Source organism: Labrus bergylta, chromosome 3 (assembly GCF_963930695.1).
Source record: "Labrus bergylta chromosome 3, fLabBer1.1, whole genome shotgun sequence".
Taxonomy (NCBI): domain Eukaryota; kingdom Metazoa; phylum Chordata; class Actinopteri; order Labriformes; family Labridae; genus Labrus; species Labrus bergylta.
The window spans coordinates 7,269,314-7,283,246 of NC_089197.1; the positions used below are offsets into that span (position 1 = coordinate 7,269,314).

The 13,933-nt window shown below is 44.1% G+C and overlaps 1 protein-coding gene across 9 annotated transcripts in view; it reads left to right on the forward strand.

Moving 5' to 3' along the window:
- LOC109996750 (serine/threonine-protein kinase BRSK2) overlaps positions 1 to 12,758 on the forward strand; it is a 116,173-nt gene extending 103,415 nt beyond the window's left edge. For 5 of the 9 annotated variants that reach the window (XM_065952575.1, XM_065952577.1, XM_065952579.1 and 2 more), the window contains 5 exons: positions 583 to 706; positions 1,050 to 1,230; positions 2,770 to 2,862; positions 5,979 to 6,026; positions 8,926 to 12,758. In XM_065952575.1, coding sequence (XP_065808647.1) covers positions 583 to 706; positions 1,050 to 1,230; positions 2,770 to 2,862; positions 5,979 to 6,026; positions 8,926 to 9,152 — 673 coding nt within the window. In that variant the 3' untranslated portion in view covers positions 9,153 to 12,758. The remainder of the gene's footprint in view (positions 1 to 582; positions 707 to 1,049; positions 1,231 to 2,769; positions 2,863 to 5,978; positions 6,027 to 8,925) is intronic. The other 4 variants (XM_065952576.1, XM_029280617.2, XM_020651031.2 and 1 more) reach the window with 2 other exon arrangements.
- Positions 12,759 to 13,933: the final 1,175 nt, after the last annotated feature.

The window sequence follows — 13,933 nt, forward strand, 5'->3', positions numbered from 1 at the left end:
ATCACAAGGAGAGCACATTTGAAACAGAGCATTTTTCTCTGTGTTGTAAGATTTATGCAGACCACAAACAAAGGACTGGATGGATTTTATTTCACATTTTGTGGGTCAGTAGACACTCAGGTTACACAAATATATGTTCACAAACACTGTAGAAGTGGATTTTTCACAATATGTCCCCTTTAAAGTTTTGGAAAGGTATGTCACATCATCTGCAACACAAAAGTCTAAACTCTGGACAAACTCTTCCTTGATCCCCAGTAAACATCTAGGGACGGGAGATCAAATTAGCTTAGACTATGGCCGCTGTTGTGTGTGGCAACGATTTACTTGCTCCATCCTAAACTTGTCCAGATACAAACAAACATGAAATAAAATAATTAATACAACTAAACAACAGCTAGGCATTTTGAAAATATTAAAACTAAAATCAGAAACCATCAAAACTAAAATGAAATAAGGAATAATAATAATGAATGAATACTTCTACACACACATGACATTTTATGTGAACTAACACGGCTGATGTCGTCTGTTTGGAGTGGTATCGTGCGCCTTGCATCACTTGTGGTCTCCTCCCTGCAGGCTGGCTAAGAAGTCGTGGTTCGGGAACTTCATCAACTTGGAGAAAGAGGAGCAGATCTTCATCGTGATCAGAGACAAACCTCTGAGCTCCATAAAGGCAGACATCGTCCACGCCTTCCTCTCCGTACGTCTCCTCTTACTTCTTCATGCAAACATCTCATCTGCTCTCCTCCTCGCTCTTTCTCTCTGATGAAACCTCAAGTTCAGTTACTTTACAGTGACTTCAGGTTTAAGTTGAGTCAGTGCACGTGTTAAATGTTCATGTTGTGTTAAAGTCACAGCAGCGTCTCTGCGTTGATGATGACTCAGACGCTGTGAAACACCGTCTCCTTCTGCTCCTGTCTGCTGCTCTCACATCCACGCTGCCATCTTTACTGATGCACAATCTGTTTGTCGTCTGTGGAGTTGCTGACTATCAGTCTGCTGTCCTCTCTCTCTCTCTCTCTCTCTCTCTCGCTCGCTCTCAGATCCCCAGCCTGAGCCACAGCGTCATCTCTCAGACCAGTTTCCGGGCGGAGTACAAGTCCACGGCCGGGCCGACGGTTTTCCAGAAGCCGGTAAAGTTCCAGGTGGACATCACCTACACGGAGAGCACCAGCGCCACCAAGGACAACGGCATCTACTCCGTCACCTTCACCCTGCTCTCAGGTAAACACAGCACACGGGCTAGGTAAGGCTTCTAGGCAAGCAGCGACCCCTTAGTTTGAAAAAGGAAGCCAATGTGGAAGTGCAAATAAACTGCAGTTCCTCCAGTGTCCACTTGAGGATTTATGCAAAACATTAACTTCACATGGACGTAGTTTCAGTGACATCACACATTGGTTGAAGAGGTGTTGTGAATCCCAACAATGGCGCTCAATTCTCAGCATAACGTTTGATCAATCAGGAAACAGGAAAGAAGAGGCGGAGCTCACCCGCTCACCTGTCATTCAACTCAAACACGCCCCTTATTATGCAAATTTATAAATAACTACAAGGCTTTTCATTTATTAGAAAATGAGCTACAGAGACTAAAAATTGTTTATGAACAAGACTGGAAAAAAAAATTCTGCTGAAAGGATTCACATCTCAAGCTCAAAGGTGACCAGGCTTTTGCGGTCAAGGCCCTCAAACCCCCCCCAATCAGGTCTGCCTCCTCTGTTGTCTCTTCTAAGTCCCCCCTCAAAATAGAATTTATAAAAAAACGTCACTTGACGCGCCTCAGCTCCACATCTTTACCAGAGTCAGAATTTTTTAAATGGTGACCACCATCGTTGGGCTTCATAACACCTCTTCAGAAACCAACGGGTGACGTCACTGAGACTACGTCCATGTTTTATACAATCTATGCTTCTAGGCCATTTTATTTAAAAATATACATGTTTTTTTCCATAGAAGGGGAAGTAAAGCTCAAAGAAAAGCAGAACCCTAAATAAAGACAGAAAGACAAACAGAATGAGGTCATCTCGTTTATCTCTCTCTCTCGGATGATGCAGTTATTTTTAGAGCTCACTCTCTCTGTTTTTTTATCCTGTTCTTTTTGAAGCCATGTGTCGAGGGTCATCTACAAAGATTACCTTGTTTGTTTGAACTACAGCAAATACTACTTTCTATGTTAACATGCACACTCATGAGCAGAATAAAAATGCTTCATGTAAAACTGATCTGATCTGGCTCATTTGGACGGCTGGTTTATGTAGATCATTTTTTCAGATCAGTATCCAGGTTCACACTTTAGCCGATCGTGTCTTCCTGGTTGGGGTGAAAATATTCTGGTCCTCCACTCTCTTCAACTGAGACTGTCCGAAGGTCCTGCAGACCTGAACTCTCCCTCTCTTAATTGACAATGATGTTCTGCTGAGCTCGAAGCTTAATAAGGAAGAGGAGAAGAAGAAAGTCAGGTTAAATCCAAAGTCAGAGAGGAGGGGAAGGAAATCTCCGTCACACACCTGGGGGAGAACGGACGTGTGCAGCGACAGCAATGTTTGTTGACAACCTTTGCTGACACACGACTGGGAGGTTTACTGGGATGGACCCTCAGATTTATTTAAATTGGATCAAAGACATTTTGCACAAATACAGATTTCTCATGAGTGATGTCGTCTATTTTTCTTGATCCATCTGACTGAAGCCAGCGATGTTTGACAGCCTTCGACTTATCATCGAGAGTCAGCACTCTGATCAAACATGCCTTTGTTTTTTCCTCAGGTCCCAGCAGACGTTTCAAGCGTGTGGTGGAGACCATCCAGGCTCAGCTGCTGAGCACCAACGACCAGCCGGGCATCCAGCCGCAGATTTCTGGTAAGTGAAGTCCCTCGCCACCCTCCTCGTCCTCACAGCCTCCCCCTCCTCAAAGCATCCTGGCACTCCTCACAGCTACACCCGCAGAACACCTCGGCCCGGACCTGCTCGGCTCAGCTCGGCTCGGCACACTGCTTAAGCACACAGCATCTCCACGTGCATGGCGAGCACACATACACAAACACACGCACACACACACACACACACACACACACACACACACAGGACGAGAGCTGCAGATGTGTATTTACAGCCTCTCAGGAGCTGTACATCAAACCGCAGACAGCAGCTCGGCTCTCATCGCTTCTGACTCAGCAGAAAAAACACACAAACAGGAAACAGAAGCTCATAAAAAAAGTACATTAACACGAGTGGATCAGCTGTTTGATTTGTGCATGCTGCTTTTTGTCTGAAAGAGGGAGAGAGGAAACATGATTTCAGACTGTAATGTCTTACCTTTCTGGTGTTTAGTGTTTCAAAATGTCCCCGGAACAATCCCTCAAATCTCTGAAATTATCTCTGACATGATTGGATATTTTGGGCTGCCTATAAAAAGACGGATTGATGCTAAAAATATGGAAGAAAAGAAAGCGTGACTGTGTGTTCTCCAGTCGTCCTTTTTCTTTTTACTTTAGTTTTGTCTGTTGGTCTTACTCTGAGGTATTTCTGTTCTTGTATCTGTGGTTATTGACTTGATAATGGTCCCCTCTGGTGGTGAAGCAGAGTAACTACAGCACATCCTCTCACAATCACTGATGTCAAACTTTTTAAAAAGACACTTTACACACACACACACAGTTTTAGAGGAACAGAAGTGGGTACGTGCTCAGTTCCATCACTTTTATTTTGATTTACTTCACCGTGTCGTACACCAAAGGGTGCCCCGCAGAAACACAACAAACAAGAGCAGCAAACATCAAACAGTGACTGGACAAATATGAACATAAATCAGTTTCAACACTCGTTAAGCGCCGACTGTAACTTCAATGAATCAAACATAAAGTGTCCTCCTGTGTCGAAGGCGTTAACCACAAACTGAGCGAGCTAAAACATCTCGTGTGTGAACAAGTCGTGCAGTCTGTCTTTATCCGACATACAAAACAAATCTGGACCACAGGTTTGCTCAGTACCAGAGAGTAAATAATGATTGATACGGAAATCGTCGAGTAAATACTTTCTTCTCTTTTCTTCTTTTGAGACTTAAAGTCCTGATCTGAATTTGGAGCAGACACGCCTCAAAAACGTCAGATTCACTCTAAAAGTCCTCGTTCTGTGGAGGAATGTTTAATCCATTTCAGCTCTAAACCTGAACTCCAACAACGCCACACAGCGCTGTGAGCAGCCGTCAATCAGTTATAAACAAACATGAGTTAGCCATCATATAACAGTCAATGAAGATGTCTTCTGGTAAGAGTCCAAAAAGTTTGGGTGACATTGCAGGTTTAATTTGAATTAAATGACATGTTCAGTATTGACATGTAGTTTGTTCTCTCGTGGGAAACACATCCACTGAAAAAGCGACTTTAGTACATCGATAGGTTTGACCTCGATACTAAAAACACTGAGTGAAACTTAAATAATGTTTCGTATCATATAATGTCGTACTCTCATTATGTCCGGTGCTCAAATGTTGGAGAAACCTGGCCACAGAGTTTTCCCTTAGGTTTTATAATGTTCAACCTTATAATCAGAGGATATCTGATTATTCCCAAGATTAAACTCAAATTAATTCAACGTAAAACCAAACTACTAAGACATCTTAAAAAAGCTGAACTATGAGCTGACTTGAGCCCAGACTAAGGGGGCGGCAGTAACCAGGAAATACTTCTTAAAGGGGGGACAAACACTAGGCAGCTAAACTCTAAGAGAGTCCAGTTCAGGACTCTTTTATTCCTGTGAGACTCCAGATGAAACACAAACACAAGCAGCATCAGTCTAACCAGTCACTGCCACAGATGGGAACTGTTATCAGGCACTGAACGCACAATCACCTCCACCTGTAGATGTGCCAATAACCCACATCTCTATCTACATCTCTATCAACTCTATCTACTCTATTTCTATACCACCTCTCTCTCTCTATCTCTACCTCTGGCCTGCCTCTTCATGCCACCTGCTTCCTGTCACCTCAGCTTTACTCCGACGCCACCCGGATGGACTGAATGACCCGCATGCTGAATGAGATGCAAACCCAGAACCATGCACACAAACTGAGAGTCGGTTAAAACTGTGTAAAAAGCTGAACACAAGCGGGGTCGGGTTCTGTTTAGGAGACTTGGCTCTACGTGTGCTGATGGTTCTGGGCGAGCTGCCATTCACCAAAGATTGTGCGTTTTGCCACCAAAGGAGCGTTTAACTGAAGTGAAAGCATGCTCTGTCGTGTATGTCGCAGCAAACAAACACACAAGTCTGTGACTGTGTTTGCTGACCTGTGTGCAGTCGGCCTCAGAACCCAATGATCTGCATGTTCGATGGAACTCACTAAACCCCCGACAGCTCGACAGACACACAAACCTGATGCTCTCCTCTGTGTATGTGTGAGAGAGTGTGTGTGTGTGTGTGTGTGTGTGTGAGAGTGTGTGTGTTAGCTCATTCATATGTTGAAGGTTAGACTTGTGTGGATGCAGCAGCAGATTAATTTTAAAGGGTTAAATCTAACACAGTAAATGTTCAGCTTCAAAGAGTCTCTGCAGCTTTCATGCAGCGCTCCTGATGGTCATGTACCAGACCATGTAGATCCTGATGGTCATGTACCAGACCATGCAGATCCTGATGGTCATGTACCAGATCATGTAGATCCTGATGGTCATGTACCAGACCATGCAGATCCTGATGGTCATGTACCAGACCATGCAGATCCTGATGGTCATGTACCAGACCATGCAGCTCCTGATGGTCATATACCAGACCATGCAGCTCCTGATGGTCATGTACCAGACGTAGTGAACTCTGTGCTGAACATTCACTGTAACCGATTTAGTCCTTTAAACTCATCCTGAGTCGTTAAAGGAAGTTAAAGCCAGCGTGCTGCTGATGTGTGATGTCAGCTGACTGATGATGAAGCGCCGAGCCGCAGTGACTCGCTCGGTGTTTCTGACGCTGTCCTCTGCTCTCAGATGGCTCTCAGCGCTCAGCTGCTTTGCCCCATAAACCCAACAAACGTGGTAAGACCCAGAGCGCCCGGGAGCTCCCGGCCAAATCACTTTAACTCCGGCTTTTAACACACACTGGCAACATCCTGGAGGCTCGTCACAACGCACCCTGTCTGCACTTACACGTGTGTGTGTGTGTGTGTGTGTGTGTGTGTGTGTGTGTGTGTGTGTGTGTGTGTGTGTGTGTGTGTGTGTGTGTGTGTGTGTGTGTGTGTGTGTGTGTGTGTGTGTGTGTGTGTGTGTGTGTGTGTGTGTGTGTGTGTGTGTGTGAGTGTGTGTGTGAGTGGCAAAGAAATATTTAGTTTGGAAAATGTTCATTAAAATACAACATGACTTCTTTAACTTCTATAAACCACAAGACGACTAAGTTATGCAAGTTAACAAGTTATGATGAGAGCGCCCTCTGCTGGACAAAACTGCAAACTACCTCAGTTAGACTGAATGAACGTTCAAACTTAGAATATAAAAATGACGGCTGGAGTATGTGGAAGTCTGAGCCAGCCTGTGAGCTGTGACTCGACACAGGCGGAACAAAGTGTGAGCCTAAATCCTCGGGAAGACGATCTGACGTGGATTAATAAACAGAATCCATTTCGGTTAGGCGAGACCAGCAGCTGAATCTGTGTCCGATTAAAAAGACAAATGACAGCCCGAGCGACTGTAATCCTGAGGTATAAAGACTATTATTTTCTTCTTAAATCGACGTTTCTTTTGTTGTACAGAAACTACATTGATTCATTTTTTAAAGCAAGAGACCAAAAACCCAAAGATCTTTCCTTTACTTTAATTAACGTAGAAGATAGGCAGATGATTCTCAAAATAAACAGGCGCGTATTATTAGCACTTATAGCCTTCTTTAAAATGTGCAATCTACAAAAAAATGAATCCTTCTCGATAAAACAATAAATTAAAACAAAGTACATATTGATCAGTCAGTCACTTGTGGAATTTTATAAACTTTAAGTTTCACTACAAGAGGAAACAACCAAATACTACAGTTATATTTCATTGTGTGTGTGTGCGTGTGCGTGTGTGCGTGTGCGTGTGTGTGTGCGTGTGCGTGTGCGTGTGTGTGTGTGTGTGTGTAGCTCTTAACAGATCCAAGTGACCCTTTGCATGGTAACACTTGAATACTAAGTTGTGTCCCCCTCCTCGTAAACTTTCCATATTTAAAATCACGTGAACAAAATATCAGACACTACACACACACACACACACACACACACACACACACACACACACACACACACACACACACACACACACACACACACAGGGGGATTAATGGTAAGTTATCACACCATCCATGAATCTCTTGATGTTAAATCTCTGCAGGACACACCCTGCTGTAAACTCACCCTGTGAGAATCAGTGCTCGTGTATTCATGTGTGTGCTGTGCTGTCTGCTCGCATGTTTGGATCACTCCTGACTGTTTTTTTAAAGCACTGACTGAAAATAACGTTTGTGCTAACAGATGGATGTTGGATGTTGTTGTGATGGATGTTGATCTGATGGAGAGTGAACGGGAGCTTTGGAAGACATGCAGGAACAAAAAAGCAGGACAGTAGAGAGTACAAACTCTCAACAAATAAGAAACAACCAAAAACTCAAACACTTTTTGGAAACGCATTCCCATACAGCCTCAAATACCTCATTGACTGTCGGCGATAAATATCTTATACTACATTGGATTTCAAATCAAATTCTTACACTTTGATTAATCACTACGCAACTAAACTAAAACAAATCAAATCTGGCCTAAAATCCTCTCGTGTGTAGCCGGTCTGAAGGAAACCAGAGAACAAAGTGTTTGCATGAAGCATTTGTGCACAGAGAAGAAAAGCGCTGGCTGTACGCCGAGTATAAAAACGCTGCACGTCCGTCCTGTCTCCATGACAACAGTCTGTTGACGACGGCCGCTGTATGACCGGTCCGTTATTTTCTACTGCACGTTTTATATTCTGATTCTTGAATAATATTTAGAGGGAAACCAGAAGCTTATTTTATTCCTTAATATCTGTCCTTAAATCTCTGGAACGTCTTCCACTGCTCCTGCTCGCTCTCCATCCAGCGGAGGAAACTGAGACTCTGAAACCAAAAACTGAACCTCCCATTCAAACCAGTTTGAATACTAATATCTTCAAGTTCTATTGGTTGTGATATTATCTTTACTGACCCCATCGACTGTATATAAGAAGTGGACGTAGCCTCTTGGGTTCAAAAGTGAAGACAAAGTGGGAGCACCTTAAACCTGCATTCTTACACATGGCCATAAGGGGGCGACTCTCTTTGTTGTCTAGTTTTCATTATTACGGCATGATGTTCATTTTGTATTTTATGGTCCCAGTTAGAGTCACAGAGACCAGAACACAGGGGATGATTTAGGGGGCGGGGCTACCTGTGAGTGACAAGCTACCTGAGTATAGAGAGAGCAAACATTGGCTACTGACATCGACACAGACAGCAGGGAGAGAGAGAGAGAGAGAGAGAGAGAGAGAGAGAGAGAGAGAGGGTAATGACATGCAGGAAAGTAGACGCAGGTCGGATTTGAACGTGGGCCGCCCGCTCGGAGGACTGTAGCCTCTGTACCACTGCACCATCAGCGACCAAAACTGTATGATCAAATGAAAAAGATATCGTCTCTGTGGCTATGTTCACTTCTTATGTACAGTCTCTGATTGGCCCCTGTTGGTTCCGCCTCTCCTCCCTCAGTTTCCCCTTTTTTATCCGGCCACAAAGTCTCCTTTCCTCCAGCTCCACTCCTCCTCTCATCCCTCCATCACCTCCTCTTCCTCTCCTCATGTTAACCTCATTGCTCATCGGTTGTTTGTTTTCTCTTTCTCTCTCTCTTTCTCTCTCTCTCTCTCTCTCTCTCTCTCTTTGTTTTTTCTTTTCTTCCCGTCTGTGTAGGCAGCCCGTTGAGTAACTTCTTTGACGTAATTAAACAGCTTTTTTCAGACGAGAAGAACCTCCAAGCGTCCCACCCCCCTGGCGCCCCCGCCACGCCTAGCTCCCCCAACAAGCATGCCCCCAGCAGCAAGCCAAACCAGCCCCCGCCCAATGACTCTAAATGCCCCCCCGGCAGCAAAGACAAAACAAAGATGGCCTCCGGCAACAGGACACAGGAACAACCTTAAGGAGCGGTAGCCGTGCATGTCTAGAAGCTGAGCAGGTCATAAACGACAGAGGAGCTGCTGACGTCACTCTTTAGCTAGGAGTGAAACAAAAAAAAAGAAATCTACTTTTTGCCTATACATTTTCTACTCTATAACGGGAATGGCTATTTCAGTTCAAAAGTCGGTCAGTATTTTACAATAAGTAGCAGATGTAGCTTTGTCATCCCTCCCCTCTGTCCCTCTCTGTGTCCTCGGGGGGGTCTGTCGGTGGGTGTGTGTCCTCCTCACATGTGTGACGGCTTCACTTGTCTCTGCCACCAGGGATCATCCACAATAGCTATTAACCTGCAGGGCGGCCCACAGCGGCCCGCCAACACCGCCGCCAAGAGAGAGTCCAACAAACTGAAGAAGAGACTCACAGAGGACTCCTCCCCCCTCTTCACTCCCCCTCCCCCCCTCCCTCCCTCTCCGCCGGCATCAGTAGAGTCTTCTCCCCGATCAGACCAAACACACTCAGACGAGTTGTAAAAAGAAAAAAGAAGCCTTAAGACAGTGATGTTTGTCTATACACACACACACACACACACACACACACACACACACACACACACACACCCTCGCCTCTTTTCTCGTTCTTCTCTTTCTCCCACATGTACATAAAAACACACACACTGTACGTACTCCTCTACACACACTGCGGGATGTAAAGTCTGCACACACTGACAGACACGAGCTTGGAGGAAGAAGCAGACGGACGTTTGGACGAGCGCTGGCTGGATTGTAGTTCTTTTTGATGAGCGGGCGGATCTTTGGAGCGCGCTCTGTGACGTTTGTATAAACGGGTTCTCGCAGCTCAAAGGTTACGATAAAAAGGGGGGGAGGTGATGTTACATAAATGAATGAGCTATTCTGTTGTACAGATTAAATAATGTTCTGTATGTACAAAGAGTGTAGTTGTGACATCATGTTTTAGAGTTGTGTTGCCATATTTTTTATTTTTTTTGTGTTCAGGCCTGGTCACACCAGCCGAGGAAACGTGGAGACGACGATATCGCTGATAGAATGACAGGATTCACATGATAGTATTTCTCATGCAGACTTCTTTTAAATTCACTTTGACACAAATTTGAATCCAAACGAGAAGTCAGAGCTGACCCCGAAGGAAACTCAAAACTCAAACACCGGTCGGCTTACTTTAACTTTCTCTCATGATCCGTTTTCACATCCTGAAAATATCTAGAGACTTTCAGGAGGACTGCCCCTGAATTCTTCCTGATCTGGTTGTTGACACATAAGGAGAGACGTGTGTGTGAGAGACGATCCCTGTCAGACTGGAGGAGGGGGGAACAGGAAACATAATGCAGCAGGTTGATTAGAGCACGGAGATGGTAGAGGTGGCGTGCAGACAGTCTATGGTCGTGCAGCGATCACAGGGAATAAACGTCACCACCCCCTCCCACTCGCTCCAGGTGAATTCTCCTGATTATATCCTGCTGCGTTCTCACATCAGCTCACTCTGACTTTCTGCAGAATAAACCTTCATACAGACTGCAAGATAAGGGGAAACAAGGCCCTTTGTTATGAGTTTAATAAAATCTACCATTGGGACAAACAAATGTTACTTGTTAAGCTTCTAAAAATGAGATGTAACATCTGATTTCAAGAAACTTACACAAAATGTGCCCATTGGCAGGTTTGTTTTCTTAATAAAAGCACCTCAGGCCTTTTTTTTCTGTCGGGTAAATGTGGCTTCTGAAAAGTGTAATGACATGTTTTGGACGAGAAATTAAAGGAGCAGTAACTCTGACACCTAGTGTTTAAAATGGGTACTGCAGTCCAAATTAAAATCATTGGAGAGAGCTGTCTCCCCCCTCCTCTCTAGTGTCAGGATATGTGAGACTCTGAACATGTGCAGGAGTGTTTCTGAGCCCTGCAGTCGGCTCCCGCTTTAGACTTTACATTTTACAGCGTTCAGAAGTGAAAATGACGAGTCAAGACTCCAGATTGGAGTCTTAAAAAACAGAGACATTTTTATGATCACTGATCCATCAATTATCTATACCGCTTACGTTCAGGGCGAGGGGGGGGGGGGCTCAGGTTCAGGTGACTCTATTTGTACCTGTAGGTCGATTTGTTTGCAGCAGCAAGACCGCCATCCACCATGACACACAGATTACAAAACCATAAGAGAGAAGGAAAACTATTAAACCGAATAAAACATTAAAAATGATAAAGGTGTTCAAGATTCCTCCAATCAGGGCGCGGAGCAGAGAGAAGTCTCAAACGATAAGATCAGCCTGGACTGATCACCAGCCAATCACAGGGTTGACATATAGAGACAGATAACCAGCCACACTCACATTCACACCTACAGACACTTTAGAGTCAGCAGGTAACCTAACGAGCATGTCTTTGGACTGTGAGAGGAAGCCGGAGAGAACCCACACATGCACAGGGAGAACATGTAGACTCCACACAGAGAGACTCCTGTCAGACGAGGATTCAAACCAGGAACCTCCAGCGCTAACCTCTGCCCCGCTATCAGATATACTGTATTTATGTCAAAGCTCTGCGTTAACCCTTTCTGCTGTGACCAGGCCTCATGTATGAAATATCGACTTTTTTTTCTTTTTGCACTTTTCACCGAGTGAATCCGGTTTGGGTTTGAGTCGCATCGTGTTACAGCGAGTTTTTAATTTTCATTCCAAGTTTCTTTTTTTTTTTTTACAATATTGAACTGCTGTGTATATTTTTGTACTTTATTGTATTCCACCATTTTTTTTGTTTTTAATTTATTCTCAGTTTATTTATATGAACGATGTCGAGAATGTTTCTGAAGGTCCAAATTATTTAAGGATATTTTTGTCATGTTTAAGTTATTCGATCGTGTGTGTGTGCGCGCGTGTGCGTGTGCGTGTGTGTGAGTTCTTTCTGTCCCGGCTTTTTCCACGAGAGAAACTTTGTAAAATACGTTTTGGGGAAAATGATTTACCGTAATTTAAGAATGTAGACGTAGCCTCTGTGAGAGGAACAAACCCTTTGTTGATAACTGTCCCCTCTGATCTCAAACACTCTTTTCTGTAAATAAGCTGAGTTTACCGACACGCTTATTTCAAAAGCGAGGGGATTCCTACTCTTAGCTTCGCCCTCGTACGCTTGTTTGCATGTTCAGCATTCGTCTTTTCTTTGCATGTCGTCGTTGGAATTGTTCTCCTCTTCCCCTTTTCTCTCCACACTTATTTATGTATTTTCGTTCTTTCTGTGCGTTTGTTTTGATTTGCCTTTCTCTCTCTCGGTTTCATTCCTTCCTCCTCTTTGATTACTGTGTTGACGCGCAGTAACCGTGCAATGCATCCTCCTCACTCGTTCTCTCAAAGAGGGAGCTCTCCGGCGGCCGGCTCGCTCACACGCTGGGCGCCTCTTTGGCTCGTCGGAGAGAGATAAAATTAAAGCAATACCTTTCATTGTTGGCTTTCCTCTTTTTTCTACCGGGGGAATCCAGAGCACACAGAATGGACTCGGAGCACGGAGCGCTACTACTGAGCAGGATAACCACTGGCAATGTTTCCCCTTGTGATGTTACTGTGAACAACTTCAGTGCTAAAGGAAATAAATCTGTTGACTTTGGAGACGTGTGCTCGTTCTTCTGGGTTCTTATTCTAATCTTTACAGACTTACACATTCAGAGCTACGGGAGCCTGAAGCGGACAAACATCCAAACACGTTATTTTATTTTATTTAGACCTCGACTTATTGATGGAGCTCAACAGTGACCGCCCACTTCTTAGACCACTCTGGTTCTGGAGGTAAATTTCCCCGTTCAAATCTTCCTGTGGACATTTCACTAAATCTTTATATTAAGAGATTGTCGCCTGTAACCATGACAACAAGCTATTCCAATACTCGTGACTATGAAAACATTTGATTCAGCGTAAAAACAGCGAGAAGGTACAAGACTGTGTACATATTTTTTCATTAGCTAGCCTGCTAGCGAACCTATAAGGCGCCGAGGGGCAGGAAACATTACCATGGTAACAGCAAGCTCAACCAATCAGAGACGTCGCTGTGACACTTTTATTGTGGGTAGTGTAGTTCTTTGATATCGTGCTTAAACCATGTTGTTCTTAAAGCAAGGTTGATATCAGACAAACTTGTGTCTCCTACAGGAACATAAACCATCGTTACACATCGTCAGGTAGCTCGTGGTCAGTCTACCTGTGAGGGTTATGACATCATGACTAATCATCAAATCAGGTATGGAGACAGGAACAGGATTTTTACTTCAGGAACCACGTGATGTTCTCTTCTTTTAAGAATATTTTCGGGCGTTTTTCCTTTTATTGGATCGGACATCTGAAGAGAAACAGGAAGTGTTGGGAAGAGAGAGAGAGGGGGAAGACATGCAGCAAAGAGAAGAGGTTGGATTTGAACCCACAATGCTGTGATGAGGACTACAGCCTCTGTTCAAGGCGTGCTTGTCATAACCACTAGGCTATCAGCGCCCCACCAAACTGTTTCTAACTCAAAAACTTTTTATAGCTTAACGACTTTCGATTCCCCGACATCACAGAACTCCTGAAGACTCAGGTAAGAAAACACAAGCTGTTTGTTCCCACTGTGACCTCCTGAGACGAGTCATGACTCTACATTTCTCTCATTTCTCGTGGTGTTCAGATTTTGAAAAGCTGAATTAGGAGGAAGAGGAAAAGTTAGAGGAATGTATTCTCGTGTTTTCATCTGCTAAAACTGAAACATTCAAATGTATCTTTTCCTTTAACACACAGTCAGCCTTTTATTCAGTT